This window comes from Gekko japonicus, unplaced genomic scaffold (assembly GCF_001447785.1).
Source record: "Gekko japonicus isolate JY-2015 unplaced genomic scaffold, Gekko_japonicus_V1.1 scaffold458, whole genome shotgun sequence".
Classification (NCBI taxonomy): Eukaryota; Metazoa; Chordata; class Lepidosauria; order Squamata; family Gekkonidae; genus Gekko; species Gekko japonicus.
Genome location: NW_015176465.1, coordinates 254,955 through 268,922, shown reverse-complemented (window position 1 = coordinate 268,922; position 13,968 = coordinate 254,955). Strand labels below are relative to the sequence as shown.

At 48.2% G+C, this 13,968-nt stretch overlaps 1 protein-coding gene across 1 annotated transcript; it reads right to left on the bottom strand.

Moving 5' to 3' along the window:
- Positions 1-8,490: 8,490 nt before the first annotated feature.
- On the bottom strand, positions 8,491-13,620 carry MED10 (mediator complex subunit 10). Its single transcript, XM_015427086.1, has 4 exons — positions 13,404-13,620; positions 11,597-11,680; positions 10,919-11,021; positions 8,491-9,120 (listed from the first exon to the last, which is right to left on the bottom strand). Exons 1-4 carry the CDS (start codon positions 13,523-13,525, stop codon positions 9,025-9,027), a joined length of 405 nt encoding a protein of 134 aa, XP_015282572.1. The 5' UTR covers positions 13,526-13,620; the 3' UTR covers positions 8,491-9,024.
- Between the last annotated feature and the right edge of the window lie 348 nt (positions 13,621-13,968).

Below are 13,968 nucleotides of genomic sequence, written 5' to 3'. Positions count from 1 at the left end.
GTCTAACCATCTCATCCTTTGCCGTCCCCGTCTTATTTGACCTTCGATCTTTCCCAGCATCCGGGCCTTCTTCTCTAGCGAGGGCACCCTTCTCATTGGGTGGCCAAAGTATTTGAGCTTCAGTTTCATTATCACACAGTGGCCAGAAATACCAGGTGCCATCAGGAGGTCCACCAGTGGGGCCAGGACATTAGAAGCCCTCCCACTGTTGACCCCCCCCCCAAGCACCAAGATGACAGAGCATCACTTGCCCCAGAGCCCCTATCTTTACCTTGTGGCTAATAGCCACTGATGGACCTCTGCTCCATATGCTTATCTAATTCCCTTTTGAAGCTGTCCATTCTTGTAGCCGCCGCCATTTCCTGTGGCAGTGAATTCCAAGTGTTAATCACTCTTTGGGTGAAGAAGGACTTCCTTTCATCCGTTCTAACCCGACCGCTCTGCAGTTTCATGGAGTGCCCACGAGTTCTTGTATTGTGAGAAAGGGAGAAAAGTACCTCTTTCTCTACCTGCTCTTTCCCATGCATAATCTTATAAACCTCGATCATGTCACCCCTCAGTCGTCTTTTCTCCAAGCTAAAGAGCCCTAAGCGCTTTAACCTTTCCTCATAGGGAAAGTGTTCCAACCCTTTTATCATTCGAGTTGCCCTTTTCTGCACTTTTTCCAAAGCTATAATATCCTTTTTAAGGTGTGGTGCCCAGAACTGCACACAGTATTCCAAATGAGGTCTCACCATTGATTTATATAGGGGCATTATTATATTGGCTGATCTGTTTTCAATACCCTTCCTAATAATCCCCAGCATAGCATTGGCCTTCTTTATTGCAGTCACACACTGTCTCGACATTTTCAGTGAGTTATCTACTACAACTCCAAGATCTCTCTCTTGATCAGTCTTTGCCAGTTCAGACCCCATCAACGTGTATTTATAGTTAGGCTTTTTGGCTCCAATGTGCATCACCTTGCACTTGGCCACATTGAACCCCATTTGCCATGTTGACGCCCACTTGCCCATCTTTGACAGATCCCTTTGGAGTGCCTCACAATCCTCACTGGTTTTCACCACCTTGAACAACTTTGTATCATCCGCAAATTTAGCCACTTCACTGCTTACTCCCATCTCCAAATCATTAATGAACAAGTTAAAAAGCAGTGGACCAAGTACTGATCCCTGCGGTACCCCACTGCTTACCACCCTCCACTGAGAAAATTGCCCATTTATACTCACTCTCTGTTTTCTATGAATTAGCCAGTTTTTGATTTCTATGAATTAGCCAGGTTTTGATCCATGATTTTTGAGCTTACTTAGGAGCCTTTGATGACGAACTTTATCAAAAGCTTTCTGGAAGTCAAGGTAAACAATATCTATTGGATGTCATTCCACTCTTGACCCTGTCATCCCAGTCCCAGAACACTCCTGCTGCACCCTGGAGCTGTCATTCCACTCCGTGGCCTGTCATCCCAGTTACATAACACTCCTGGTACAGTCCCTGATTATGTCAGGAAGGATCGTTAATAATTTCAATGCTTGATTGGGTTATCCCAGTAGCCTGAGGGGCAGAGCAGGAAAGACATGAGGTGACACAAAAGAGGGCTGGGTGTGGTATTGGAGAAGACGATTGAATATACTTTAACTTTACCTGGTAGAATTCCATTAGCATGATCTCTGCTGGGTGGAGGGGGGAGACTGGAAGCTTGCTGTCACCTGCAAATGGAGACCTCTTTTTCAGAGCTGTGGCTAGTTCTGTGTTTCAGAACCAGGAGGGCCTTCCTTGGCCTGAGTCCTGTGGCTCTCTGGGTCAGGTTATAAGTGGGGTGCCCTCGGTATTGGGGCTTCCCAAGAGTAAAAGGCAGCGCCTCTGGCAACAGAAGGTGGTTCTCTCTGGTTATTGGGGAAGTATCTCTCTTAGTAGAAAAAGACAGCATCCACAGAAAGCAGGCCTGGGGGGTTAATCTGGCCTGGGGGGTTATTCTAGCCTAGGCCAGAGTAACTATTCTACGCTTTTTTCATCAAAATTGGTTACAGACCTTATTTATTTACATCAAACGCATTATAATTTAGAACGCAGCAGTCAGCCTTTGACGAGTCCACATTCAGCATACAATTCCAGTCTCTTTATCTCAGAAAGGATGTTGTGAGAATTACACAATAATAAAACAATCAAGGTTCTCTCTGGTTATTGGGGAAGTATCTCTCTTAGTAGAAAAAGACAGCATCCACAGAAAGCAGGCCTGGGGGGTTAATCTGGCCTGGGGGGTTATTCTAGCCTAGGCCAGAGTAACCCCGGGGTTTATCTGGCCCGGGGGTGAATGGGGGGGTTATTCTAGGCTAGGCCAGAGTAACCCCGGGGTTACTCTGGCCGGGGGGGTGAATCTGGCCTGTTACACCGGCCCTTGTCACAAATGCGTTTGCCGCCTCTGCCCTCACCTCTCCAAGCTGGGATCATCCGCCAGCCCTCGATCCTGAGCCTCCCAAAACAGTGAAAGGTTGGGGGCATGCACCATTTGAGCTTGCCACGTGTACCAGTCTGTGCCATACATAAGGGAAGGGGCTTTAAAGCACAGGCAGCTGCAGGAAAGAAACTGGAAGGAAAACAAACCTTACAGTGTTGCAAAAGTTTGCCTGGCTGCAGCTTTCAAGCCAAACCCACCCCTGGATAGTAAGGTAGCCCCTGCTAAACTCTTCAGATGATAGATGCAGAAATTCTACCGCATGGGTCAAATGCGGGGAGAGGGTTAGTAGGGAATGTAGCTCTAGCCTGCTGAGACCCAGCTGGGGCACTGAGTAGATCAGGTGGACAGAAAGATTCAGCTGGTTTAAGATTGGTGAAGGTTAACAAGACTCCCACTATCAAGTGAGCAGGGAAAGTTCTTCCTTTGAATCCAGAACCCACTTAATAGGGTGACAGTGCCTACAAAAAGAGTCTCCAGTTGGGCTTCCTTGTATAATTAAAAAGTAATCAACAGAACTTAAGCCCAAACTCTAGCCACTGAACAGCACTGGGAGGGGGGTCTGTTGGTGGGATTCGGCACCTCTTGGAACTAATTCTGCGCAGGAAATAAACAAGAGGCCCCCCAAAAAACCCACCCACCCCGATCTTAGAACCTGAAAGATAAAGATAGGATAGAAATTTGGCAAGAGAACATTGTTTATATCTCAAAACACTAAGCTGCATGCCACCAGTTTGTCCAACTCATTATATGTCATGAAAAGTGATAACCATAAAGTAAAAGGTAAAGGTTCCCTTGCTCGAAAGCCAGTCAAATCCGACTCTAGGGTTGCGGTGCTCATCTCCGTTTCAAAGCCGAAGAGCCAGCGCTGTCCGAAGACAATTCCGTGGCCATGTGGCCGGCGTGACTAAACACCAAGGTGCAATTTCTTCCTTTCGAACTGCTATTTTTATCCTGTCCTTCCCCAAAAGCAAATAAGCCAGCACTACCCTAAAAACTGAAGCCACAGAGTTAAGAGCGGAGCCCATTTTTCAACACACTCAGATGCTGGACACCAGTGCATACAAAAGCTCCACATAAAATACGTTTGGTCATTTCCCCAGCATTAACAGAAAGCTGTCTGGAACAGGTAGGTCTCTGAAAGACAAGCAGTCATTCCACGACTGGGGAGCCATGCCTTAGACGGCCCCGATTTCAGCTGGGCTTCTTGAGAGGATAGTGCCCTCAGCAGATATTGGTGGGTGACCTAAGGAGGCGCACAGGTATACACACCAACCAACAGAGTGGTCGAGAGTCATTCTAAAATACTCGTTTCCTAAAACTGTCAATAAGCATGGCACGTTTACAAAACAAATATGGCCGAAAGGTCAGCTACTCGGACAGCAGTCAGGAAGTTAACAGATGATGACGTTATCAAGCACGGCTTTTTTCATCAAAATTGGTTACCGATCTTATTTATGTACATCAAACGCATTATAATTTAGAACGCAGCAGTCAGCCTTTGACGAGTCCACATTCAGCATACAATTCCAGTCTCTTTATCTCAGAAAGGATGTTGTGAGAATTACACAATAATAAAACAATCAAGGGGGTGAAAGGAATTTGGGCCATTTGGCTTGGAAAGAAATCAACAGGAGGAGAGAGAGAAAAAATTATAGAACACTATCGTGAGCGTAGATAGGAAGAAAAGGAACATACTTTCACACTAGATCTCAAGGTCACACAAGTTGGTGTAGGTCAGTGATGGCGAACCTTTTAGAGACCGAGTGCCCAAACTGCGACCCAAAACCCACTTATTTATCGCAAAGTGCCCACACGGCAATTTAACCTGGATACTGAGGTTTTACTTTAGAAAAAACAACTCCTACATTAACTTAAGATGATCCAAACAAAGTAAGGAAAGCAATCCCAAATGCTTTCATTTACTTAAAATTATTTGGCAGAGAATTTGACACTTTAATGATGGTCTGGGCTTGGCTGGGGCGATGGCACGCGTGCCCACAGAGAGGGCTCTGAGTGCCGCCTCTGGCACCCGTGCCATAGGTTCGCCACCACTGGTGTAGGTTTTTGGAACAAAAAGAAACACTTCTTCTCTAAATGCATAAGTGGAATTTCCTGCCAAAAGATACAGCGATGGTATAGGCTTGCAAAGCCCGCGCTGGGGGCGGGTAAATTCCCACCCAGGAGGCCCGTTACCCACCGCTGGCGGATCAGGCCCCGGGGGAAACTCCACCCCCTGCCGGAGGGCGTCCCCAGGTTGATGCATCATCATGCTAGCCACGTTGTGGGGGGGGCACACTGTGAATCGAGAGAAAACTCTATGGTTTTCCCTCGAGTCACGGTGCCCCGCCCCCAATGTGGGTGATGCGATGACGTCACTTCTGGTGACGTCATCGTGGCACGCGCACACAAAGCGCGTGCGCACGGGGAGACTCCCAACGGAGCCCGGAATCCCCCCGCTTTGCAGGTAAGTCGACTTGGCGACCCTACAATGGTTACTGACCAACAGCTGAATCAAGAGATTAACTGCAGCCATCTCAATAGCACAGCTACTGTAATGACTGCACCAGCTACAAAATAGCTTTAAAAAAAAAAAATGTTGTAACCAGTGTTCCCTCTAAGCTGAGTTAGTGTGAGCTAGCCCACAGTTTTTTAACCTCCAGCTCACAGATTTTTGTCCCAGCTCGGGAAGGATGGCTCCAGAGCAAACTAACTGATGCAGCACCCAAATCGCTCGCTCACATCTTCAATGCCAGTAGCTCACGAAGTAGAATTTTTGCTCACAAGACTCCACAGCTTAGAGGGAACACAGGTTGTAACTTAGTTGAAGACTGGAACCAAAACAGAAGGGGGGGGGGCTCTCAATTATAAACCATGCCGAAGAAGAGGCACCCGGAGGCAAGCCAAGGTCACTATAGTCTGCTCTGTCCAGCAGTGGCTATCCAGGGCCTCAGGCGGAGGTCTTTCACATCACCTCCTGCTTGATCTTCTTAACTGGAGACGCTGGGGGTTGAGCCTGGAACCTTCCGCATGCCAAGCAGAGGCTCCACCCCTGAGCCCAACCTTTTCCCACGGTGAAAGAGAAAATAAGTGCCACAGTAAAAGTCCGTTCAAATCTCATTTTACCACAAACTTGCTTGATAATTTTAAGTCCCTATTCTTTCAGTCTGGACCCATTTTTCTAATACTGGCATGCATCACGGGGATGTAGTAAGGAGAACTAAGATAATGTTGCTTTGAGCACTTATGAGCTCCACATAAATACTTATCACGATCAGTGCTCTTCAACCTCTGTGGATGAGAGGCTCAATTAACACCAAGCGGGAAGAATCGCAGGCAGCTCTGCGAGAGAGGCCTAGAAGCGGTGCTTGCATTTTAAAGGTGTATGACACCACTTAAATCAGTAAAACTTAAAACATTCTGAAATGCTGATTTTCCCAGCAATCCTCAAAGCTCACGTTTAGCAGGAAATGACTCGGTATTGAGCAGGAAATTGCAAGGTATTCCGGGACAGGCTGGTGGGGGGGGGCAGTGTTCCCTCTAAGCTGAGTTAGTGTGAGCTAGCCCACAGTTTTTTAGCCTCCAGCTCACACGTTTTTGCCTTAGCTCAGGAAGGATGGCTCCAGAGCAAACTAACTGATGCAGCAGCCAAATCGCTCGCTCACAGCTTTAATGCTGGTAGCTCACAAAATAGAATTTTTTGCTCACAAGACTCCACACCTTAGAGGGAACATTGGGTGGGGGGGGAGGTGTTTGCATTCAACCTTTACAAACATGGAAGAGACTCTACTGTGATATACCCATATTATCATACCCCCTCCCCCCCCCCCCTTAGAAGGGACACTTATTTCCTTTTGTCTGCATTGCACACGCTACAATTTCAACTTACCTGTGTATAAGCCCTCCTTTGGCAGGTTAAAAACGTATGAAGAGCGATGCTGGATCAGACCAAAGGCCCATCAAGGCCAGCATTTTTTGTCCACAGCGAGGCCACCCAGCTAGCTACTGGAAGCCCACAAGCAGGATGGCCGCAACAGCATCGTCCCGCCTGTGCTGCCCAGCAACTGACAGGTTGGGGTACTGAGCCTCTGGTCCTGGGGGGGAGCAGATACCCATCGCGACTGGCGCCCACTGACAGCCCCCATCTTGCCTCAGTTCGTCCACTCCTTTTGCAAAGCCTTCCTGGTTGGCAGCCGTCATATCCTGTGGCAGAAAGGCTCTAGCAGGTGAGGATAATGCAGCCCATAGCCCTGAGCCTCTTGTCTGCCGTTTCCAATGAGCAACACTCCCTTTGCTTTTTTGGTGAGGTTAACGGCTCTTGCCTTGAGTGCAGAGCAGGTACTACAGGTCAGGTTGACATTTTATTTCCAGACTGAGCGCAAGCTCTAAGGGGTGACCATCCGGCAGAAACGGTGCTCCCACAGGAGGCAGTGGCAGCAAGCAGACCCTTTTTTAAAAACACACACAGAGCTGCATTCGAGGAGAAACAGCCCATGCACTAAGGGTCCCGCGACTGAAATCCAAAATTCTTAAACGTTTAATCTTTCTTTAATTCATCACGCTACAAGGTTACTGCCCTTGCTTTCGAACTGCTAGGTTGGCAAGAAAAGTTACACCTTCATTTAACGGGAGGCCAAAGCAAATATGCTTTGGCCTCCCGTTAAATGAAGGTGTAACTTTTCTTGCCAACCTAGCAGTTCGAAAGCAAGAAATTGCAAGTAGATAAACAGGTACCACTTCAGTAGGAAGGGAACAGCGTTCCGTGCGCCTTGGTGTTTAGTCGTGCCGGCCACATGACCACAGAATCGTCTTCGGACAGCGCTGGCTCTTCGGCTTGGAAACGGAGATGAACACCGCAACCCTAGAGTCGGATTCGACTGGCTTTCGAGCAAGGGAACCTTTACCTTTACCTAACTTTTCTTGTCTGAAGCGCCAAATATTGGTCTTATTTTCTTCACTTGTAGCTAGACTATAGATGCTCTCTTCTAATCAGGTGTACGCCAAAAGAAGAGTAACGTTTTATAGAACAACGCACACCACAATAAGCATGTGAGCCACTGAAAATCTCATTTACAAGTAAGGGATTTTATTTCTCTTTCAGCTAAAATGGAAAAAAATTTACTAGTTTAAATAAGCGGCTGGAAACTTCACTGTCCCTTGGATATAAAACCCATTTTCTGGACTTCTACAACAAGATTCACATAAACAGTGACTTCGTAACAAGAACTTTCCAAACAGTCCCATCTGACACACTATGGACTGGACCCAAACTCAGACGGGCACCTGGAGCAGCTGAGAGTCCGGAGATGTGAATAATGTACAGGGAAAAGAGAGAAGTCTTCAGGAAGATGGTGGGATCAGAGAAAAACCATACCCCCACATACACTTGGGTAAGTACAGCATTTCTCAAAAGAGAACAAAAAGGTCTCGTCTGGACAGGGGAGGGGAAGGAAAGGACATGAAGAGGAAACAGTATGTGTTAAAACAGCCATGTGCCATAACTCTTTTTCCGCTCCAGAACCACAGGAGTTGTTTTCAGGGTGATAGAAAAGAATCTTGGTGTTTGTTTACTTGGGGACTTACCAACGTTGGCAAACCAGCCACACAGCTGCTTCTGTTGCAGTGTCAGTGGTCCCAGGTCCACAGCCTTTACACACCCAATCCCACACATTCAAAGTTTGGATGAGCCATAGAATAGGGTATTTTTTTTTTAATATCACAACTCTCACTTCAATATGAACCAAATCAATGGACACAAACTCCATTTGCAGAAATATGCAAGTTTCAGGTGTAGGTCTGGAATTATGGGTCATCCACACATGCACAAGTTATCACTGGATGCTACAGTGAAATGAGGCATCCCCTAATCACCATGTTTTTAAGCCCTTCCATCTTCAACATTTCATCAGTACAGGTACTGTACAAAACTCCAAGGAACCACACAAAATGCAAAAAAACTCTTTCAAGGCCTTTACTATGCAAGGTAACCCAACAAGATCATGAATTAAGCTGCAGTTGATGCCCAAACATTGTGGGGGGTGGTGGTGGTGCTATTACATATAAAAGTGAGAAATCTAAGAAAGTTTGCCATGTGTATTTTGGCTTGTTCTTTTTATACAAAAAAAAATAATCACAGAAACAATTTCTACTATTCCAGCAGCCCTTCAGTGTAATGAAAAGCACAAGCCTTTTAATTTTCTTGCAAAAGATAACATTTATTCTGCTTCATTTTTTTAGGTGTGTTGCACCAAAAACAACAGACGCACAGCTGCTTTGCCTGTCACACAGGGCAGGATATGTTGAAAAGTTTGAACAGCACATTAGAAAAAACAGCAGAACTGACAAACAGCACATGAAGCCAGCTGCTGAAACCAAGAGTCTTGAAGCCATTCAGGTTTCCTGACCAGCCACCGCAGGAATCAGCCTACTTTCTGGCCACGGAACAAAGTGCCAGCATAACATCGCCCAGCAGGAAAGTTGGATTTCTTCATTCCTCTGAGCTAGTCAATATTGTCCGATAGCCTATCTGTAGTTCCCAGAGAAGAACGTGCAGTAATGGAAATGGTTAATGCTCAAGGAGAAGGATCTTCACCTCGAATAGCTTTGTATTTGGACATGTCCTCCGGGAACACTTTTGTCAGCTCTTGAATCAACAAGCTTTTGAATTTCTAGAAGAAAAAGAGAATTGCACATGTGAGAGCAGGTCTTTTTTTGAGACATGGTAATAAGGGGCACACCCAGCATTTGTGTATTTACACAGACACTGGGGTGGGGTGGGGGGATACATCTGGAAACAGTCCAAAATTGATCACTACACAGAACTGCCTTATACTAAATCAGACCATTGGTCCTTCAAGGTCAGTACTGTGTCTACTCAGACTGGCAGAGAGCCAGTTTGGTGTAGTGGTTAAGTGTGTGGACTCTAATCTGGGAGAACCGGGTTTGATTCCCCACTCCTCCACTTGCACCTGCTGATGTGACCTTGGGTCAGTCGCAAGCTCTGGCACAGCTGTCCTTGAAAAAGAGCAGTTTGTGTCAGAGTTCTCTCAGCCCCACCCACCTCACAGGGTGTCTGTTGTGGGGAGGGGAAGGGAAAGGAGTTTGTAAGCCGCTCTGAGACACCTTTGGGTAGTGAAGGGCGGGGTATAAATCCAATCTCTTCTTCTTCTTCTTCTTTAATCTCCAGCAGAGCTCTGTCACATCACCTATTGCCTGAACAGGGACTGCACCTTCTGCATGCACGCCATGGCAAGCAGATGCTCTATCACCAAACCATGCACAGGTGGAGTGAGCATTTTTAGAGGTATAAAAATGTGACCAGTAAACACCTCCAAGATGCAAACACAAGACAGTTAATGGCTGGCACGATCACCAAAGTAAATCCACCGCCAAACTGATGGCCTCATACTAAGAGTGCAAACCTATCAGGTCAATCTTAACAGTCAAACCTTTCACCAGACTGCAGGACAGTGATCGACACAACATTTTACTCTGATCTAGCTGTTCTCCTAGGGTTTACTCCAACAAGACGGGACATCATCTGAGTATATTACCGACCAAAAGCTAGGGTTTTTTCCCACAAGCATGGTTTAAGAACTACCACTTTGAATGTTTGACATGCTCAGATTAGAAAAGGCAATCATAAGAGTTGTGTGCAATGCCAACATCACGTCAATGCTATTGTGGGCATCCTGGCACAATGAATTACTTATCTGCAGGATAAACAAATCATGGGATGCAGAACTGGGACGTAACAAATTGTGGCCCCGGTCAGACGGGCCGGATATCGCGGGGGGGGGAGGCGTGGCTGTTTGCCCGGAGCAAACTACCACGCGGCAGCCAGATCAAACATTCCGCCCGACATCGCGCCGACGTCCCGTGGTTGGGGGGAGGTGCCAATCACACCTCACTCCTGCGGCGCAGCAAAGAAGCGCCGCCGCGGGGGTTGTGTTGTTTTTTTAACCCAAGTGTTTGCATGCGCCGTTGGGTGCTTGTGCACACCCATGGAGACTTGACAAAAAAAAAACTTTTCGCGACAGGACATGGGCGGGCGCCGGATGCTACGAGCTAACACCGGAAACGTGATCTGACGCCCACCCTTGCCCCGTGGTTTCCGGAAGCGAGTACCTCGGAGGTACTAGTTTTTTACAACTAGTGAAGCCTCAGAGTGAAGCCTCGGGTGAGCCACGGGAGCTCTACGCTTCCCAGATGTGGCGGTGAGATTGCGCCCGAAAAATCCGCCTATCTTCCGTCTCTCTAGCGTGCCTAATGCTCCGTGTGACCGGGGCCTGTGACCAGTAAACTTCTGAGAATTCAAAGGGTTTTTTTTAGATTTTGTCTCAGAATTTCAGACTTCAACCATAAATCAAGAAGACTTCCTTTATGCACAAACAGAACCATATAAAATAATAACACGAAGTCATTATTAACTAACAGTATCAATATTATGCAGAATGTCCACCTTACCTTCATGGTATCAATTTTGCCTTTCACCTGCTCATTTTTAGCCAAAGCCCTTTCCAAACATTCTTTAGTATATAGTTGGGGGTTGCGGCCTTGATCTATGTACCTAGAGAAATAAAACCAAATTTGTAAGTATGATTATCCTTTCTTAGCAGTCTAAGTTGTTGTAATACAGGTGTTTGGACCATCTATCTATATCGCTTTCTGGAACATGTACATGAACACAAGGAATGGTTTAGACCGGGAAGATTAAGAACATTATGGTAGTATTTTCTTATATTGGCCTGATCATCCAGTATACGTGCAAGCTACCTGAAATTAAGATAACCAGCACAGCGTGAGCACCAAACTCCCTGGGCCTCCAGAAAGGTACTGTTTTTCAGTGAAAAATATATATAGCTAAAAGTGAAAATTTCATAGAGAAACAAAAAATAAAAAATGATACCACTTCCAGAAGTCTATCTGTGGTCAAGAGAACTAGGGAAAGGAGTTATAACTGAGAAGTTGTTGGCAGAAAGCCCAGTGTCAACAATCTTCACACAATATGTTGCCTTTTGGGACTGGAAATACACACAGGCCTGCAGTCATGCTCAGACCCCCCGTTTTAAAGAGATGAGGCTTTCTGTGCTTCCATGAACACTCCCAACTTCGTTATTGGCTAGAACAATGCCATATACTTACTCAAAGACTTCCAGAGGCACACTGATATCATGAAGTTGCTGTCGGCACTTGTCAATATCTTGCAAGCCAGTAACCATAAAATTCCTAGGCAAAAGCAGACACCTGTTAGTACCACCAGAGTCACGAGATGCCACAACTTAGAGCAGTGTTCCCTCTAAGCTGAGTTAAGTGTGAGCTAGGTCACAGATTTTTAGCCTCCGGCTCACACGTTTTCGTCTTGGCTCGGGAAGAAGGGCTCCAGAGCAAACTGAGTTTATGCAGGAGCCAAATCCCTCACTGACCACTTTGATGCCAGGAGCTCATAAAGTAGACTTTCTGCGCACAAGACCTCACAGCTTAGGGGGAGCCCTGGTCACCAGGTCAGTCTGTCTGCAGCAGCAGAAAACAGCAGGCGTCCAGGAGCACCTGAAAGACTGAGAAACCTCGTGACCTGGGACTGAGAGAAAGCTCCTCCCCCTTTCACTAATTTTGCTGGCCTTTTGAGCGGTGGCTCAAGTGGTTAAGAGACTGAACTGCAGGCTGTGGAAGGTCAGTAGTTCAGCAGCTTGAGACCCGAGTGTGCCGCATGATGGAGTGAGCTCCCATCTCTGGTTCCAGCTCCTGCCAACCTAGCAGTTCGAAAGCAAGTAATTGCAAGTAGATAAACAGGTACCACTTCGGTGGGAAGGGAACAGCGTTCCGTGCGCCTTGGTGTTCACTCATGCCGGCCACATGACCACGGAAACGTCTTCGGACAGCGCTGGCTCTTCGGCTTGGAAACAGAGATGAGCACCGCAACCCTAGAGTCGGACTCGACTGGCTTTCGAGCAAGGGAAACCTTTACCTTTTCCTAAATAGGTACCACTTCGGTGGGAAGGGAACAGCGTTCCGTGCGCCTTGGTGTTCACTCATGCCGGCCACATGACCACGGAAACGTCTTCGGACAGCGCTGGCTCTTCGGCTTGGAAACAGAGATGAGCACCGCAACCCTAGAGTCGGACTCGACTGGCTTTCGAGCAAGGGAGACCTTTACCTTTACCTAAATAGGTACCACTTCGGTGGGAAGGGAACATCATCCGTGTGCCTTGGTGTTCAGTCATGCCGGCCACATAACCATGGAAATGTCTTCGGACAGCGCTGGCTCTTTGGCTTTGAAACGGAGATGAGCACCGCAACCCTAGAGTCGGACTCGACTGGCTTTCGAGCAAGGGAAACCTTTACCTTTACCTAAATAGGTACCACTTTGGTGGGGAGGGAACATCGTTCTGTGCGCCTTGGTGTTTAGTCATGCCGGCCACGTGACCACGGAAACGTCTTCGGACAGCGCTGGCTCTTCGGCTTGGAAAACCGCAACCTTAGAGTCGGACTCGACTGGCTTTCGAGCAAGGGAAACCTTTACCTTTTCCTAAATAGGTACCACTTCGGTGGGGAGGGAACAACGTTCCGTGCGCCTTGGTGTTTAGTCATGCCGGCCACATGACCACGGAAACGTCTTCAGACAGCGCTGGCTCTTCGGCTTGGAAACGGAGATGAGCACCGCAACCCTAGAGTCAGTCGGACTCCACTGGCTTTCGAGCAAAGGGAAACCTTTACCTTTAGGGTGCTCCTGGGCTCTTGCTCTTTCCTGCAGCCGGGCATAACGGCTAGACTCAAGGAGACCTGGGTTCAAATCCACCCGGGAGACCTGGATTCGAATCCACACACACACACACACCCCAGGCCAGTCGCGTCCTCTCAGCCTGGCCCCCCCACACACACACACACCGAGCCAACTCTCCGCTGCCCCCCCCCCAAACTACGGGGATGGGGGCGGAGGGGCGCCGCTCACAGCTTCTGGTTGAGGCCGGCCTGGCTGCTCGGCTGGAAGTCGCTGACGATGATGCCCAGCTGCCGGATGTTCTCCACGAACTTCTCCAGGTGCTCCTCCAGGGAGTCGAACTTCTCCGCCATCGCCGCCTCCGGGCCGCAGCCCGCCCCCGACCAGCCGGCCCCGTTGCTAGGGGCGCCGCCGCTACGGACCCCACTTCCGGACCCCACTTCCGGCGTCCGCCCTTCCCTTTGAGCCCGCCCCCAGAGACACAACGGCCCAATGATGGCCGGCCACGCCTTTCCTTCAGGCTCCGCCCCGACGTGAATTTTAAAAGGACCCGGGGAGGGAGAGGATCTCACGCGTGCGCAGATTTGTATCGGGGAGGGAGAGGATCTCACGCGTGCGCAGATTTGTATCTCCGTTTCGCAGTCGGGCTGAAGGGCGCGGCTGCATTTTTGCCCCGCCCTGTGCTGCCGCTCCGCGTCTCTAATTGGACGCGGAGCGGGTTCGGCTCCTGACACCAAAAGGAGCTTTCGTTGGGCGCATGCGCTGTTCTCAGGCTTGGGTTGCGTTATTTTTTCCG

Excerpts from the sequence above, each read along its gene's own strand:
- MED10 (XM_015427086.1), bottom strand. The coding sequence starts at position 13,525 with ATGGCGGAGAAGTTCGACTCCCTGGAGGAGCACCTGGAGAAGTTCGTG. Across the intron at positions 11,681-13,403 it reads GCCGGCCTCAACCAGAAGCT|GAATTTTATGGTTACTGGCT; the intron begins GTGAGCGGCGCC and ends GCTTTTGCCTAG. Across the intron at positions 9,121-10,918 it reads GCAAAATTGATACCATGAAG|AAATTCAAAAGCTTGTTGAT; the intron begins GTAAGGTGGACA and ends TTTTTCTTCTAG.